The sequence below is a fragment of the Hypanus sabinus genome, chromosome 7, assembly GCF_030144855.1.
Source record: "Hypanus sabinus isolate sHypSab1 chromosome 7, sHypSab1.hap1, whole genome shotgun sequence".
Lineage (NCBI taxonomy): Eukaryota > Metazoa > Chordata > Chondrichthyes > Myliobatiformes > Dasyatidae > Hypanus > Hypanus sabinus.
Window position 1 is genome coordinate 20,848,069 of NC_082712.1, and position 17,987 is coordinate 20,866,055.

A 17,987-nucleotide genomic window follows, 5' to 3' on the forward strand; every position below is an offset into this window, starting at 1 on the left:
ATTGGTGACAGGTTAGCGAGATTTGAAAGAGCTAATTTGGAACAGAAACCTTCATATATACAGTAAATTTGAAAAGCAGTGATTTGCAGGTCTATGGATGAAGAGTGGAGAAGTGGGTTTAACCTAACGTCCATTTTGCTCAGTATGGGAACAATGGCTAAACCAATCCCTTTTTTGCATCAAATTCAATAATCATGAACTGTAATAGTCCTGTACTAGATACAACACAGTAAACATTATAGTCCAGTGTAAGAACGACTGGATTCACATGTTCATTACAGCTTTAAATAAATATTTTGTGGAATCTCTGGTCTTTACTGTTCTATATTATTCCTTGATGAAAAGTATAATTTTGAGGAATTTGAATTAAATATCTCCCTGATGGCTTTTGGTAACAATTTATCAAAAGAAACAACTAACTAAGACTCAACTGTATAAGGTCACAGTTTATACAGAGAGTGAGAGTAGAATCGTTGGTTCCAGGGTTTTAAATGTTTATTTAAGTATTTATTGCCATATGTTATGTATCCCCAGGGTTCATTTTTTCTGTGGACTGTCACTTTAAACGCTGGGAGAATGAGACTGACTTTTGGACACTTGAATTCCTACTGATTACAAAGTTGCTTGGTTACTATGGTGAGAGAGGTGGAGTTATTTGATGGACAATCGATGTTATGGCTTCTCTGCAGCTTGTTTTCGATAAACAAGGACAGTCACAGACACACAGACACACAGAGTTAGAGTCAAGATGGATTCTGTCAATGGAAGACACCAGTGAGTCAGTCACCAGTTTAAACTTTCAGTAGCCCAAAGGGGTGAGTTCAGATCGATCCAGAATATTGAAAAATGACTCTCACAAGTGCTACAACTAGAAAAAGTTTGCAGAGAAGAGAAGAGGGGAGAGGAAGGTTTGAAACAGAAGCAACCTAGTGACAAAGAGATCACTGTTTGTACTCTCTCTCTAAGTAGCCCATGAGGATGAATTTGTTTCCATTCGAATACGAAAGTGTGATTGTCACATAGTTAATTCACAGGAGTGGGTTCTCTGGTGAGGGGAAAACCTTTGTGAGTACCACGTGTTTGTTTACCCTTTTGTCTGGGTGTAGTAGTTCACTGAAGAAAGGCACCCCTGTGGCATATCAACTTTGGAGTTATTTCATATGTCATGGAACTGGATAAGTGGCTATCACGTTGTGTGTGATTAGGTACCCTTGTGGAATCTACTGGTGCGTCGACCCTTGACTGGGTGGTGGTTCCCTTGAAGATGGTCCCCTTTGTGATGAGCTACTTGGTGATAATCCATACGTGGATTCTGTTTGAGTATCCTGTGGCCACCACTTTGAGATGTCCCGTAGCTGAATTCGGCTGTGGTACCACTTGTGTTGAAAGGATATTCATTGAAGATCACTGTCGATGATACTTTGTGTGTGGAGTGGAACAACTCCGGAGATAAAACCTACTGCTGATGTTATTTTGTGTTGCTGTCATGGAATCTGTGGAATATCGATTTAATTGCCTTCTCACAACATTCGCCTTTGGATTATAAACATCTCATGTTTATTAACCTGTGCATTTGAACTGAAGATTTCTTACATACCATCGTAAGACTGTACCACTTACCACCTATGCTTGAATAAGTTTGGGAACTTTTTTTTACACCTATATATGCATAACACTGTTAACTCTTGATTTACCTGGTTTAAGTTACTATATTATATAGTTACTAATAAAACAGTGTTTTGTTTACTGCAAAACCAGACTCCAGGTGTGTCCTATCGCTGCTGATACTTTTACAGGGTTGTATGTACGTAACACATTTAGCGTGGAATAGGCCCTTTGAGCCCAATTTAATCCTAGCCTAATCACAGGAAAATTTACAATGAACAATTAACCCACCAATGAATAAGTCTTTGGACTGTGGGAGGAAACTGGAGCAGCCGGAGGAAACACACACGGTCACAAGGAGTACGTACAGACTCCTGACAGTGCGGTGGGAATTGAACCATGGTCAATGGTACTGTAAAGCATTGTGCTAACCATTATACTACTGTACCTTGTTGTAAGGGAAATTGTAGCAAGCAGGCCACTGGGGATGGGAAGTTATAAGCCATTGTGCCAAGGCTTAATTACAATATTTAATGGTATGTAAAGGCTAAATAATTGTGTACATTTAAAACTGAGGTTGATAGGTTCTTTTCTTTTTACAATATTTTTATTCAGAAGAAAAAAAGATTTACAGAGTGCAACACATAGATACATCTCAACATAACTTGTGTACATTCATATATTGTAATAAAATTGATCAAAATGTTATAGCATAACACATAAAAGTATACCACTCTGTAATCAAAAATTTAAAGATAGGTCATACATCATAAAAGACATTTTTTTTATATATAAAAAAGTCAAACCCCTACCAACTACCAAAGAAAAAAGCTGATGGATGACAATGGATAATTAGAAAAAAAACCATATTCACTTAAGAAGAGAAGATAAAAATATACATAAAAGTCTGTGCACTGTTAAACTTTATAAATTGGAAAAGGTCCCTAAATATCATAAAAAGATTGTTTTGAATTTAAGTCTGATAGGTTCTTATTTAGAATGGACATCAAAGATTGGGGGAGAAAGTGAAAGAATGGGATTGAGAGGGAAAATAAGTCAGTCATGATGGGATGGCAGAGCCATCATGGCCTAATTCTGCTTCTATGCCCAATGGTTTTATATGAAAGATTTTTTCACTTAATCTTCAACAAAAAACAAACCTATGCAAATACAGATTATTTGCTTATCTGCCAAAATCAGGCCAGTCACCTGTATAAATTACCAGCTAAATTTCGGGTGGTGTACTGTCATTAATTATTTGCATAGGGATTGGTTATTTGATATGGAGAAGGTGAGTGTAAGATTTAATGGAGGTGTTCAAAAAACAAAGGGTTTTAACAGGGTAAGTAAATCCTTTTCAACGGCAGAAGCATCAGTAACCAAAAGGACACAGACTTAAGGTAACTTACAGAGGAAACAAGAGGGAGATAGGGGAAACATTTTATTTTAGGCATTGGGTTATAAGAGCTAGAAAGCATTCTCTGAAAGACTGCTTTTAATTAGAAGTTGGTCAAATAATTGAAAGGTTGTAAAAGCAATTTACAGGTCAAGAGGGTAAGAATAGGTGTGATGAAAGCTTTCAAAGAACTGGGATAGACAATAAATGCAAGAGATTCTATAGCTGCTGGAAAATACACACAAAATGCAGGAGGAACTCAGCAGGTCAGGCAGCATCTACGGAAAGGAATGAAGAGTTGACGTTAGCCCGAGTACGGATGAAGGGTGTTAGCCTAAAATGTCGATTGTTCGTTCCTTTCCATAGATGCTGCCTGACCTGCTGAGTTCCTCCAACATTTTGTGTGGGCTAGACAATGCTGTGAGGAATGGCCTCCACTATATCTTTGCACTAGGCACCAACGCTGATTATCATTCCATTTTAGCCACTTGGAAGTTTTCAGAGCCCTAGTTTGGATCTTCCATGAAATGGTTGAGCTTTTGACTGACCTAGTAATGACTGCATTAATTTCAAAGTGCGAAACAATGTCAGAGGGATTTAACTTTTTGCAGTTCAATGTCCATTAACAAGAAATCTTTAACTGTAAAACACCTACTGACCTTTCAGTTGGGATTGGGATGTGACATCACAGCAGACAAATGTAGTTCGACTAGACTCATATTTCTGATCAAACTCTGCTTTCGTGACTGCCCCTAGCTCACGGTTGATGTCACACATAACCACCTGAAAGATGAAGAAAATTCCTTTACAACATTGACAACATCTGATGAACTTTGAGCTGTTAAACCAGTTCTTCCACGTTGTCCCTTCAGCTTGAAGATAGCAGAAACTCCTGTTGTTTGTTTGAACAAGAATAGTAATAAGTGGGCCACAGCCATCCACAGCAGCAATATATACCATAGAATCATCACGCTCTGGTCAAGGAATTCCTCATATCTGTTCTAAAGGGATGTCCTTGTATTTTGAGGCTGTGCTCTTTGCTTTTAGACTCTCCTCTCCAAATCCACGCTATCTAGGCCATTCAATATTTGATAGCTGTTTTTTTGACATTCAATGTCTCTTCTATGTTTCTTAATGGTTAATTAAATGGTGAAATGGGGACACCTCTTTTTCCCTTATCAGCGAGAGAGAGAACCTGTGGTATGTTGAATTGCCAGGTGAACAGATAGTCTTTGGGGTTCTGCAAGAATGTGTGTCTTTAGTGTCTTTATTGATACTTAGCTACACTCTTGAGTGCTCGGTGGGGGGGGGGGGGATGATGATTTTTTTTTGCTGATGGGAGGGGGGAATCATTGCTTTACTGCTACTTATGCATGGGAGGGGGTGCTCGGGGGCTTTGGGGTTCTAACATTTAACTTTCATTCATTCTTTGGAGCGCTCCTCTGTTTTCATGGATGGTTGTGAAGAAAAGAATTTCAGGATGTATATTGTTGAACCTATTGAATTTGAAATAGTCAGACCTTATAAGTGAAACTGAATTTGAAGTTAGTATTAGAATGAATTCCCTCACTGACTGTCTAATATTGATTCTCTGCTGCCTTATTTAGACCTCGCTGTTGCACATTCCCACCTGACAAGGAACCTTTCATTTCCCAAAGAATCAGGACAAAGTGTATTCATTTGAATAATTAAAACAAAAATATAAAAATGATGTGGAATGTGGCAGAGTTTGGGGAGTGGGACTTCATCTCAAATCTTTCTTTTATGCTTTGTACATTGTTTAAAATAATGTCTTCATTTTTTTCCCAGTTCACTGTCTGTGGTTATTCTTCATTGCACAAGGGTGCCTAGCCAGCTTACTTGAAGCATAACAGGTGGATTTGTGTGAGCTGATCTTGGCAAGCACCAGCATCAAAAAAGGATGTTTGCCTGCAATTTGCCTTAAGCTTGTGACAAACATCATCTTACTGCGGGATACAAAATCCTGGCCCAACCTTTCATGCAATGGTCATGGGAGCTTGCCATGCTCAAGTTACTGCCCTAATTTTGGAGTTCAAACTGCTTCTGAAGTACATCAATTAGTGCAAGCAGCTTTGAAGTCAAATAAGGCAATTAAATGCTTGTCTTTCTTTCCACTTAAAAGTCTGCTTGAATTGTTTCATATGGCTTCTGCTCTTAGAGTCATAGAACACTATAGTGCAGAAAACAGCCCTTCAGCCCATCTAGTCCATGCCAAACTGTTATTCTTCTTAGACACATCGACCTGCACCCAGACCATACGCTTCCCGTCCACGTATTTATCCAACGTTGAAATCGAACAAGCATCTGTCACTTTGCAGCTCGTTTTGCACTCCCACCACCATTTGAGTGAAGAGGTCATCCCTCAGGTTCCCCTTAAATATTTCACCTATTTCCTCCTCTTGTGGAAGATATGCCCTGAGAGAGTACCGCTACCTTTGCATATCTCAAATACAATTCAACAATGCTATTTCCAAGACCTCAGTTTCTTGTTAATAGACTGACTTAACAGTACAGTGATAACTGTTAGAAATATTAGTGGATGAATTTTTCATGTACTTGAGGGACATATTTTCTTTTGGCTGCAAAAATGGAAGTATGATTTAAATGGATTACTGTACGATATTTCTCTCCAAGCTTCTATTACGCACTTTTATTATGAATGAAAACTCTTCGTGTCACCCTCGGTCTAAATCCTGGAACTGCTGGAAGCATTCACTTTGAGATTGGAATATAAAAGCAAGGATGTAATGCAGGTATTGATCAGACACTTGGAGCATTGTGAGCAGTCTTCAGCTCCTCATCTAAGAAAGGATGTGCTGGCATTGGAGAGGGTCCAAAGGAAGTTTGCAGGATTGAACCCGGAATGAAAAGATTAACGTTGATGGCTCTGAGCCTGTACTCACTGGAGTTCAGAAGACTGAGGGGGGAATGTATTAGAAGAAAATATTTGTATTTATCTCAAACAAGAGAAAATCTGTAGATTACTGGATATCTAAGCATAACACACACAAAATGCTGAAGGAAATCAGCAGGCCAGGCTGGATCTATGGAAAAGAATAGACAGTCGAAGTTCAGGGCTGAGACCGGTTATCAGGACTGGAGAAAAAAAGATGAGAAGTCACAGTAAGAAGGTAGGACAAGTGGAGGAAGAAGTATAAGGAAGTAGGTGATACTTAGAAGAGGTAAAAAAAAGCTCGGAGAGAAGCCGTTTTGTTTTTAACTGATCGGGGCAGAGGCTAGACTATGCAGGCACGTGACGTAGCGTGCCAAATGTTTAAAAGAAAGACCGCCATATACAGTGGCCATTGTCAGAGCGGACTGAGGCAGACTGGGTCACCTTGGCTCAATCAGGCTTCGGCGAGAACAGGCAGAGGCGAGGTTTGAACGGGCAATGACTGCGCAAGCGCGTGAAAATCGGTCTCTGAGATCAGCGGGAGAATTTAAAAAACAAGCAGAGGTGGAGGATGAGCTTCACTCCAGGTGAGGCAAGGCCGGTTAAGCTCCTTTAATTAATCTAATTAGATTAGGAGTAGGTAATGGAGGCAACAGTTAGGGCAGTCGAGTGCTCCATTTGCAGTATATGGGAAGTCAGGGGGAGTACTGTTGTCCCTGGTGACTACACCTGCAAAAGGGGCATCCAGCTGTAGCTCCTGACAAACCATGTTGGGGGACTGGAGCTGGAGCTGGATGAACTTCGGATCATTCGGGAGGCAGAGGCAGAAATAGACAGGATTTTCAGGGAGATAGTCACCCCTAAGTGTCAGGAGACAGGTAGCTGCATGACAGTCAGGAGAGGGAAGGGGAATAGACAGGAAGAGCAGAACACCCCTGTGGCCATACCCATCAACAATAAGTATACCATTGGTTTTGGATACCATTGGTGGGGATGACCTACCAGGGACAAGTTGCAGTGGTTGTGTCTCTGGCACCGAGACTGGACCCTCAGCTCAGAAGGGAAGGAGGGAAAAGAGGAGAGCAGTCGTGATAGGGGATTCAATAGTTAGGAGGCAGATAGGAGGTTCTGTGGAAGAGATCGAGAATCCCGGATGGTCTGTTGCCTCTCTTATGCCAGGGTCCGCGATATCTCAGATCGAGTTCTCAGTACTCTCAAGAGGGAGGGTGAGCAGCTGGATGTCGTGCTCCATTTAGGGACCAATGATGTGGGTGGGAAGAGTGAGGAGGTCCTGAAAGGTGAGTTTAGGGAGCTAGGTGCCAAGTTAAAGGACAGGACCTCCAAGATAGCAATCTCAGGATTGCTACCAGTGCCACGTGCAGGTGGGTTTAGAAATAGTAAGATAGTGCAGATCAACACGTGACTGAAGACTTGGTGCAGGAGGGAGGGCTTCAGATTTATAGATAATTGGGCAGTTTTCCAGGGAAGGTGAGACCTGTTCAGCTGGGATGGTTTACATCTGAACTGGAGGGGGACAAATATTCTTGCAGGTAGGTTTGCTAGAGAGAATATAAAAGTGGATAAATCTCTGGATCCTGACAGGATATTCCCTAGGACCTTGAGGGAGGTTAGTGTAGAAATAGCAGGGGCTCTGACAGAAATATTTCAAATGTCATTAGAAACAGGGATGGTGCCGGAGGATTGGCGTATTGCTCATGTGGTTCCATTGTTTCAAAAGGGTTCTAAGAGTAAACCTAGCAATTATAGGCCTGTCAGTTTGACATCAGTGGTGGGTAAATTAATGGAAAGTATTCTTAGACACGGTATGTATAATTATCTGGAAAGACAGGGTCTGATTAGGAACAGTCACAATGGATTTGTGCACGGAAGGTCATGTTTGACAAATCTTACTGAATTTTTTGAAGAGGTTATGAGGAATGTTGACGAGGATAAAAGAGTGGATGTTGTCTATATGGATTTCAGTAAGGCCTTTGACAAGGTTCTGCACGGGAGGTTAGTTAGGAATGTTCAATCATTGGGTATTAATATTGAAGTAGTAAAATGGATTCAACAGTGACTGGATGGGAGATGCCAGAGAGTAATTGTGGATAACTGTTTGTGAGGTTGGAGGCCGGTGACTAGTGGTGTGCCTCAGGGATCTGCACTGCATCCAATGTTGTTTGTCATATACATTAATGATCTAGATGATGGAGTGGTAAATTGGATTAGTAAGTATGCAGATGATACTAAGATAGGTGGCATTGTGGATAATGAAGTAGGTTTTCAGAGCTTGCTGAGAGAATTAGGTCAGTTAGAACAGTGGGCTGAACGATGGCAGATGGAGTTTAATGCTGATAAGTGTGAGGTGCTACATTTTGGTAGGAATAATCCAAATAGAACAAACATGGTAAATGATAGGGCATTGAAGAATGCAGTAGAACAGAGTGATCTAGGAATAATGGTGCATAGTTCCCTAAAGGTGGAATCTCATGTGGATAGGGTGGTGAAGAAAGCTTTTGGTATGCTGGCCTTTATAAATCAGAGCACTGAGTATAGGAGTTGGGATGTAATGTTAAAATTGTCCAAAGCATTGGTAAGGCCGAATTTGGAGTATTGTGTACAGTTCTGGTCACCAAATTATAGGAAAGATGTCAACAAAATAGAGAGAGTACAGAGAAGACTTACTAGAATGTTACCTGGGTTTCAGCACCTAAGTTACAGGGAAAGGTTGAACAAGTTAGGTCTTTATTCTTTGGAGTGTAGAAGATTGAGGGGGGACTTGATAGAGGTATTTAAAATTATGAGGGTGATAGATAGAGTTGATGTGGATAGGCTTTTTCCTTTGAGAGTAGGGGAGATTCAAACAAGAGGACATGAGTTGAGAATTAGGGAGCAAAAGTTTAGGGGTAACAAGAGGGGGAATTTCTTTACTCAGAGAGTGGTAGCTGTGTGGAACGAGCTTCCAGCTGAAGTTGTAGATGCAGGTTCGGTATTGTCATTTAAGGTAAAATTGGATAGGTATATGGATAGGAAAGGAATGGAGGATTATGGGCTGAGTGGGATATGGGTGGGATAAGGTGAGAGTAAGTGTTCAGCATGGACTAGAAGGGCCAAGATGGCCTGTTTCTTTGCTGTAATTGTTATATGGTTATAGGTGAAACTGGGATGGGGGAGGGGTGAAGTAAAGAGTTGAGAAGTCGAATGGTGGAAAAGATAGAGGGCTGAAGAAGTGGGAATGTGACAGGAGAGGATAGAAAGCCATGGAGAAAGGGAAGGGGGCAGAAGACCAGAGGGAGATACTGGGCAGATAAGGAGATAAGGGGAGAGATAGAGAGAGAGAAGTGGGAATGGGGAATAGTGAAGTGGGGAGCCATTACCAGAAGTTCGAGAGATCGATGTTCATGCCATCATGTTGGAGACTACCCAGATGGAATATATGGTGTTATTCCTCCAACTGAAGTGTGGCCTCATCATGGCAGTAGAGGACTGACATGTCAGAATGGGAATGGGAAGTAGAATTAAAATGGTTTGCTGCTGGGAGGTTTTGCTTTTTCTGGCAGATAGAACACAACTGCTCATGAAGTGGTCCCCCAATCTATGTCAGGTCTGACCGATATACAAGAGGCCACATGGGGAGTAGCAGATACATTGGCTGAGCCTGACAGACTCCTAGGTGAGGTGTTGCCTCACCTGGAAGGAATGTTTGAGGCCCAAATGTTAGTGAGAGAGGAGGTGTAGGGGTAGGTGTGGCTCTTGTTCCACTTGCATGGATAAGTACTGGGAGGGAAATCAGTGGGAAGGGACAAATGGACAAGGGAGTCACATAGGGAGCGATTACTGTGGATTACTATGCTTGGTGGTGGGGGTCACATTGGAGATGCTAGAAGTTAAGGAGAATTATATGCTGGACACGGAGGCTATTGGAATGGTAGGTGAGAACAAGAGGAACCCTACTTATGATGGGGTGGCAGGAGGATGGGGTGAGGGCATGAAATCGAAGAGTTACGTGTGAGGGCTGCGTAAATGGTGGAGGAAGGAGGCCCCTTACTTTGAAGAAGGAGGGCATCTCATTAGTTCTGGAATGAAAGGCCTCAACCTGAGAGCAGATGAGACTGTTCCTGGTCTGAGTCTGGGTCATGATGAAGGGTCTCAGCCTGAAACGTCGACTGTTAACTTTTTTCCTTCGATGCTGCCAGGACTGCTGAGTTCCTCCAGGATTCTGTGTGCGTTACTTTGAATTCCAGCATCCGCAGATTTTCTCTTGGTTGTTAATAATAAACCTTATTCTGATTCTATTTCTGTTTCTGTTTCTGATATTATCTTTATGGACTTTTTAAAGACACTTGCCACAGCCCTGCATGGTAATGTGGAACACTGCGCGGAAATGTTAGGCACATACAGGATATACAGCTAGGATGCCTAAGACTTCTGCACAGTACTGTTGCAATTTTATGTTTGGAATGTACTGCTGCCACCAAAGAAAACAAATTTCGTGGCATTTGTGAGTAATGATAAGCCTGATTCTGGTATGGGTCTCCGACGTGGATTGAGGGTGAGAAGGAGGCAGGGAGAGGGTAATCATGGCTGGGAAAAGGAAAAGGGAGAGGGGGAGAGAGCGGGAAGCACCAGAGAGATATTCTGTAATGATCAATAAAGCAATTGTTTGGAATCAAACGACCTTGACTGCGCCCATACGAGCCCCAACACCCCCCCCCCCCCACAACTGCTGACACTCCTTCTCTGCCACCTGGCCCATGCCCTCCTGCAGCACTCCACCCTCACCATTCCCAACACTCTTTGCTCCCACCAGATATACAAACTCGCTGTCAGCTCCATGTTGATAAACACAGTACTGTGCAAAAAGCCTTAGGCACCTAGCTCTCTATATATGTGCTTAAGCCTTTCGCACAGTACTTTACATGGAGTACAAGGCAAACCAACTAACTGCATACAATATTGCATTTGTGATTAGAGGCAGAAGATGGTGGAAGAAAGATGGTTTTCTATTTGCAAGTACCGGACCTTTATGTACTGCAGGGGTTGGTGCTGATTTTTGTTGCTTGTGATGCATATTGGATGTGAATCTAGGAAACACGACTTAAAAGCCTGTCCAGTCTGCTGGTGCTCTTGGGTGGCTAGGATGGACTTTTAAGACGACGCAGAATATAAGGAACAGAGGAGGAGTATTGTCAGATTGAATTTAGTACTGATAGCGGCAAAGTGATGACTTTTTAGAAGTCAGCTTAGGGGCTAGGGCATATACAGTAAATGGTGGGACACGAAGGCATCCTGATGAACAGAGGGACTTTAGACTTCCAGTGCATAGCTCCCTGAATGTGGCAACAGAATGAGACAGGATGGTAACAGATCATCAGAACAAGAGATTCTGCAGATTCTGGAATTCCACAGCAACACACACAAAATGCTGGAGGAAATCAGCAGCTCAGGCAGCATCGATGGAAATGAATGCACAGTTGACGTTTCAGGCCAAGATCCTTCCTTCTTCAGGACTGAGAACGGGTGGTGGTGGGGGGAGATGTTGGAATAAAAAGGAAGGGAGAGGAGTTTGTTAGTGTTGCTTTCTTTCATGAGTTGGGGCATGGAGTTTATGTTGCAAATTTGCAAAACACTGGTGTCACTAACATTGGAGTATTGTAGCATTTCTCATCAAGGCACAAGAGGGAGGCTGTCCCTGGTCTGGGAGGAGTGTAGAGCAGTTTCACCAGGATGTTTCCTGGATTGGAGGATGTTCATTGTGCGAAGCGTTTGGGCAGACAGGGAATGTACTTCCCAGGGCGGAGAAGGCTGAGGGGTGATCCGATGGAAGTATATAAAATTTGAATTTGAATTTGAATTTACTTGATCACCTACATCCTTCATATACACGAGGAGTAAAAATCTTTACGTTGTGTCTCCGTCTAAATGTGCAATGTGCAACTTATAGTAATTTATAATAAATGGTATGTACAACAGGACAGTCAATATAACATAGAAATACAGTTGTATCAGTGTGAATTAATCAGTCTGATGGCCTGATGGAAGAAGCTGTCCCGGAGCCTGTTGGTTCTGGCTTTTATGCTGCTGTACCGTTTCCCGGATGGTAGCAGCTGGAACAGTTTGAGGTTGGGGTGACTCGGGTCCCTAATGATCCTTCTGGCCCTTTTTACACACCTGTCTTTGTAAACATCCTGAATAGTGGGAAGTTCTACAGATGCGCTGGACTGTCTGCACCACTCTCTGCAGGGTCCTGCGATTGAGGGAAGTACAGCTCCCATACCAGGCAGTGATGCAGCCAGTCAGGATGCTCTCAATTGCGCCCCTGTAGGAAGTTCTTAGGATTTGGGGGCCCACACCAAACTTCCTCATCTGTAAATACCAGCGCCATCTTTTTCACCACACAGCTGGTATTACAGGATGTTCATTGTGCGAAGAGTTTGGGCAGACAGGGAATGTACTTCCCAGAGTGGATAAGGCTGAGGGGTGATCTGATGGAGGTATATAAAATTTGAATGTGAGATCCACGTGAGATTCTCTGTGATGTTTATGCTGAGGAACTTAAAGCTGTTCACCCGCTCAACCCCAGATGCAAATAGGAGAACCATTTTATGTGAACCATAGATAGGGTAGTTAATCAGAAACCTTTTCCCATAGTAGGGGTTATCAAAAACAAGGCAGAAGAGGTTTAAGGCAAGCGGGAAAATTATTTTTCTACACAGAGAGTGTCTGATATCTGGAATTTGCTGCCAGTTGAGTTGAAGGAATCAGATACAATCACCATGTTCCATTGAGGCAGGTATTTGAATAGGCAAGATATGAACTTACAACAGACAAATGAGATAAATGGAGATGTTCTAAAAGATCAGTACTGACGTGGCCCATTTCTGTGTTGTACATCTCTATGACTTTATGAACTTCATAAATCATTGAAATCCTTCTCAGAATCAGAATCAGAATCTGGTTTAAGCTCACTGGCATATGTAGTGACATTTGTTAACTTTGCAGCAGCAGTACAATGCAATATATAATAATAGAGAGAAAACTGAATTACGGTAGGATTACATATATATATATAAAAAATTAGTCAAATTAAATAAATAGAGAAAAAAGAAAAAAATAGAGATAGAAAAGTAGTGAGGTAGTGTTCATGGGTTCAATGTCCACTCAGAAATCAGATGGTAGAGGGAAAGAAACTGTTTTTGAATCACTGTGCTTCAATGTACAGTTTTGAAAACCATCTTCCAGCTGAAGGTCTCACCAGAGTTTTAATATCTAGAGCATTTTCAGATGTAGGGTCTCCTTCCTGAAATGTATCTTGGACCCCCCTCTGCTGGTCTCACCGATCACCTGCCAGCTTGTACTCATTCTCCTCCCCACTACCTTCTCATTCTGGCTTCATCTCACTGTCTTTCCAGTCCTGGTGAGGAGTCTCAGCCTGAAGCATTGACTGTTTATTCCCTCACACAGATGCTGCCTGACCTGCTGACTTCCTTCAGCATTTTGTGTGTGTTGCATCCTGAAACGCAGTCTCTGTTGCTCCTTCCACAGAGCCTGTCTGACCTGCTCTATTGTTCCAGCATTTTACTGTTTCATTTGCAGTTCTTAAAAAAAAATTTCACCAATCTCTAACAAGATCCTCCTATTTCAAAGTCAGAAGTACGTTCATTATCAAAATATGTTTACATAAAACAACCTTGAGATTTGACTCCTAACAGGCAGCAAAGAAACAAAGGAACCCCCAAAAAACTCATATTTATGAAAAAAATACTGTCTAACACCCAATGTGCAGAGCATAAAGCCACATCATGCCCATAAGAAAATAAAAGAATAAAATAACCAATTAAAAGACTGTCGAGCACCCAACATGCAAAGAACATCATGAAAATAGTAACTACAAGCAAATAACATTTCTGAAGTGAAGTCCATAAAGAGAGCTTGAGACGAGGAAAAGTGATGCAGCAGCGATCTTAGTCGGCCAGTACCTCACCTCGGGCCCTGACACCTTGACCTTTTCAATCTGGCCCTGTGCTTAAATCTCCATCTGAACAATGGCTTCTGCCACTTGGATATGCCAGACTTCACCGTCTCAATTTGGCCCGGAAATATCAGTCGAACATTGTGTTCAGGGCCGTCGATACACTCTGGGGCCTGGACCCTGCTCTTTCATGCTCTTCCAGGTGCTTTGTGACGGGCCCGCCACCTCGCCTTGCCTCGGTTCTGCCACATTGAATTGCCTCCAAGTCCAAAGGGAAGTTACAGACTATTGCGATGATGATTTGCCAGAATAAGCAAGAGTTAACAAAGTATTTAGTTGCTATCCTTGTTTCATTAGCCATCAGGCAAAAGTCGCTGAGGTTCACCTTAAATGATTTCTGTACCCAGTTTAGAATTCTACAGTTGTCTGTCCTAATTTAATGATTTCCTGATGAAATATTACTATTTACCCTTCCGGTATGTTCATTGTAATACGACTCCTTAAGATATTGGGTTATGACCCAAGGGAAAATTGGCTGGAGTTGCTTAGCCCTTTATGGAGGGGAATTTATTAAGTGCTTCAAAAATCAAACTTACAAAAATGAGTGAAAATAGTGAAAAGAAAACAGCCAATATTTACAAAAAGGTATCTACTGGAAAACACAATTACAGCTTCATACTTATTCTTCCAGTGTGATCTCCTGACAGCCCCTATCTCTCTCCCTACTGAGAGCGAAGAGCTCCTTTTCATTAGGCACCAGGACATACCATCCTTAATCATCCACAAAGTTAACTGAAGACTGCACATGAATTAGACTATGATGCACCCCTCAATGTAGTTACAATCATATTACAAAATAAACAAGAGTATCTACCTTAAATACAATATACAAACAACAAATACACAATTGCACATCCCCAGTACTAAAGAAATGGGATATTTTGCTGTGTATGGTTGGAAAGGCACCATCAAGCCAGCCTGAGTGCATCAGCTCTGCTTAGGAATCATTATGAGAATATACCGGGGAGGACGTGGAAATGCAAAGACAGCAGAATGGCAATGGGGGGGGAGGGGGTGGTGTGTGTGTGTGTGTGTGTGTGTGTGTGGAGTGTGTTTACCAAGTGCACTCCATCACAATCTATGTATCTCATGACTTTATACATCTCTAAGGTCAATCTCCTACACTCCAAGGAATCAAGGAAGTCATGCCTACAGAACCCCTCTCTCTATAACTCAGCCTGTCAATACTGTAAATATACAGTATTTTATTTTCTGTGTGTTGTGTGCACCTACGTTCATGTGATGCTGTTCCAAGCGAGATTTTCATTGCACATATACTTCTCAGTACGTGCTCACATGACAATAAACTTGTCCTGACGAGACCTGACTTGATAATTTTGTAAGCTTTCTTTGTATTCTCGTCAGGTTAATTACGTCTTTCCACCAAAAGGGTAACCAAGTCTATACAAATGTTCCAGGTGTGGCCCTAGCAACATCATGTACAACTGCAATGTATTTTGATTGACACCATCTCTTTATTTTGTCACGGGCTCTGGATTGCCAGGGTGTAGTGAACTACATATACCTGTCTGGACACGCCCCCTGCTGACTGCTCCTGTGGCTCCTCCCACAGACCTCTGTATAAAGGCGATTGAGGCCTGAGCCCGGCCTCTCGGTCTCCAGGATGTATTATGGTGGTCAACCACTGCTTGTTCCTTCTTCCAGTCAATAAAAGCCGATATCTCACCTTTACATCTCAGAGAGAGTTATTGATGATGCATCACAGGGCATGACCGTCCTTTGTGGGAGCTGTGTCATGCTTGGAATGAGCAGGTAACTCTAAGACTGTTTTCCAGTTCCCTTCTGGACTCAAAATGTCGACCGGTTCATTCTCTTCCACAGATGCTGCCTGGATGCCTCAGGCATCTGTGTATGTTGTTGAAGATTTCCAGCACCTGCAGGATCTTTTGTGTCGACTCCCTGATCTAATTCTGGTTCCACCTGCCATTCAGGTTCCCCTTATGGCTCTGAGGGATGGCAAGGTAGCGTAGTAGTTAGCATAATGCTTTAAAGTATAAGGATCAAGGATTCAATTCCCATCATTGTCTATAAGGGGTTCATATGTTCTCCTTGTATCTACATGAGTTTCCTCCGGGTGCCCTCCCACAGTCCAAAGGTGAACCGGTTGGTAGGTTAAGTGTCATTATGAATTGTTTCGTAATTAGGTTAGGGTTAAATCAGGGGTTGATGGCTGACATGGCTTGAAGGTCCAGAAGGGCTTTTCCGTGCTGTATCTCAATAAATTAAAAAAAAATCTATCATCGTGAAATGATTTGAGAGTCTGGTCATGACACGCATCAACTCCCGTCTCCCAGGCAGCCCTAACATGCTGCTATTTGCCGACTGTAACAACATGCTCACAGCAGTTTCTCTGACCCTATACACCTCTAACAAAGGCATCATTGCAAGACTTTTATTTATTAACTCTAACTTTGCCTTCAATACTAACTCATCCACAAACTCCAGACATGAGATTCAGCACCTCTCTCTGCAATTGGATCCTTGACTTCCTGACCACCAGACAGCAGTCTGTAAGGACAGGCAGCAACTTCTCTGCCATAATTATCCTCAACACTGGTGGTCCACAGGGCCACATCCTCAGTCCCCTACTCAACTCCCTCTACAAATTCTACTCTAATTCATTCTATAAGTTTGCAAATCACATCTCTGTGCTGGGCCTGGTCTCAAATACCAACAGGAGATAGTGGGCCTCATAACAGAATGCCATGATGACAACCTTTCACTCAATGCGGCCGGTCATTGACTTCAGGAAGCAGGGCAGAACACACACCTCTGTATGCATCATTGCTGCTGAGGTGAAGATAGTTGAGAGCTTCGAGTTTGAAGTATAATAGCTTGTTCAGGCCCAACAGGTAGACACTGTGGCCAGGAAAACACATGAGCAGCTCTACTTCCTCAGAAGGATAAGGAAACTCGGCACGTTCCAGTTGACCCTTAATAACTTTTATTGATGCAACAATGAAAGTACCCCACCTGGATGCAGAGGTTAGTAAATCAATCAACTGCTCTAGCCAAGACCGTAAGAAATTCCAGAGATTATCGATGTAGTTCAATCTATCATGAACACCAGCTTCCCTTCCATAGACTCTGTCCACACTTCTCGCTGCCTTCAAAAAGCAGCCAGCATAATTTAATCTTATTTATTTATTGAGATACAACACCAAGTAGGCCTCTCTGGCCCCTTGAGCTGTGCTGCCCAGTAATTCCCCAATTTAATGCGAACCTAATCAAGAGATGACTTACAATGACCAAATGACCTACTAAACGGCACGCCTTTTGGATTGTGGGAGGAAACTGAAGCACCCGGAGAAAACTCACACAGTCATGGAGAGAATGTGCAAACTCCTTACAGGCAGTGGCGGGAAATGAACCCGGGTCATCTATATTGTAAAGCATCATGCTAACCATTATGCTACCATGCTGCCTCCCTCAAACAGCTTCGCTCTCCCACACCCCACCCTGTCTCCCAGAAGATACAAAATCTTAGAAACATGCACCACCAGGCTCAAGGACAGCTTCCATCCTACTGTTATAAAACTCTTGAAGGAATTGTGCCCCTTGACCCTTGACCTCATAATTTACCTTGTCGTGGCCCTTGCACCTTATTGTCTACCTACACACTGCATCATCGCTGTAACGGTAATGTTATATTCTACACTCTGTTACTGCCTTTTCCTCTGTATCACCTTGGTGTACTGATGTGATGAAATGCTCTGTATGGATGGCATTCAAAACAACATTTTTCACTCTGTCTCGGTACATGTGACAATAATAAGCTAATTACCAGCCCCGGTGTTACACACACTCCAGGTAGATGTGCTCAGAAGCATGCCAACAAGAAATACAAGTTGATGAAATATTTTCAACCAGCATCAGGCTGTTCTCTGGAACTTGCACTCTCTCCCTCTGACTGTGTGGGTTTCTTCCAACTGATCCGGTTCCCTTCCCCTTCCCAAAGACCTGTGAGTAGGTAGATTAATTGGCACAGTAAATCACAACTTGTGTGCAGGTCTTTGGGG

General features: G+C 42.4%; 1 protein-coding gene across 1 annotated transcript in view; it reads right to left on the reverse strand.

Annotated features, from left to right (window-relative positions):
• The window catches only part of LOC132396292 (15-hydroxyprostaglandin dehydrogenase [NAD(+)]-like), a 77,646-nt gene that overhangs the window by 48,634 nt on the left and 11,025 nt on the right, over positions 1 to 17,987 (reverse strand). Inside the window, exon 2 of the mRNA XM_059973819.1 lies at positions 3,661 to 3,784. Coding sequence (XP_059829802.1) covers positions 3,661 to 3,784 — 124 coding nt within the window. The remainder of the gene's footprint in view (positions 1 to 3,660; positions 3,785 to 17,987) is intronic.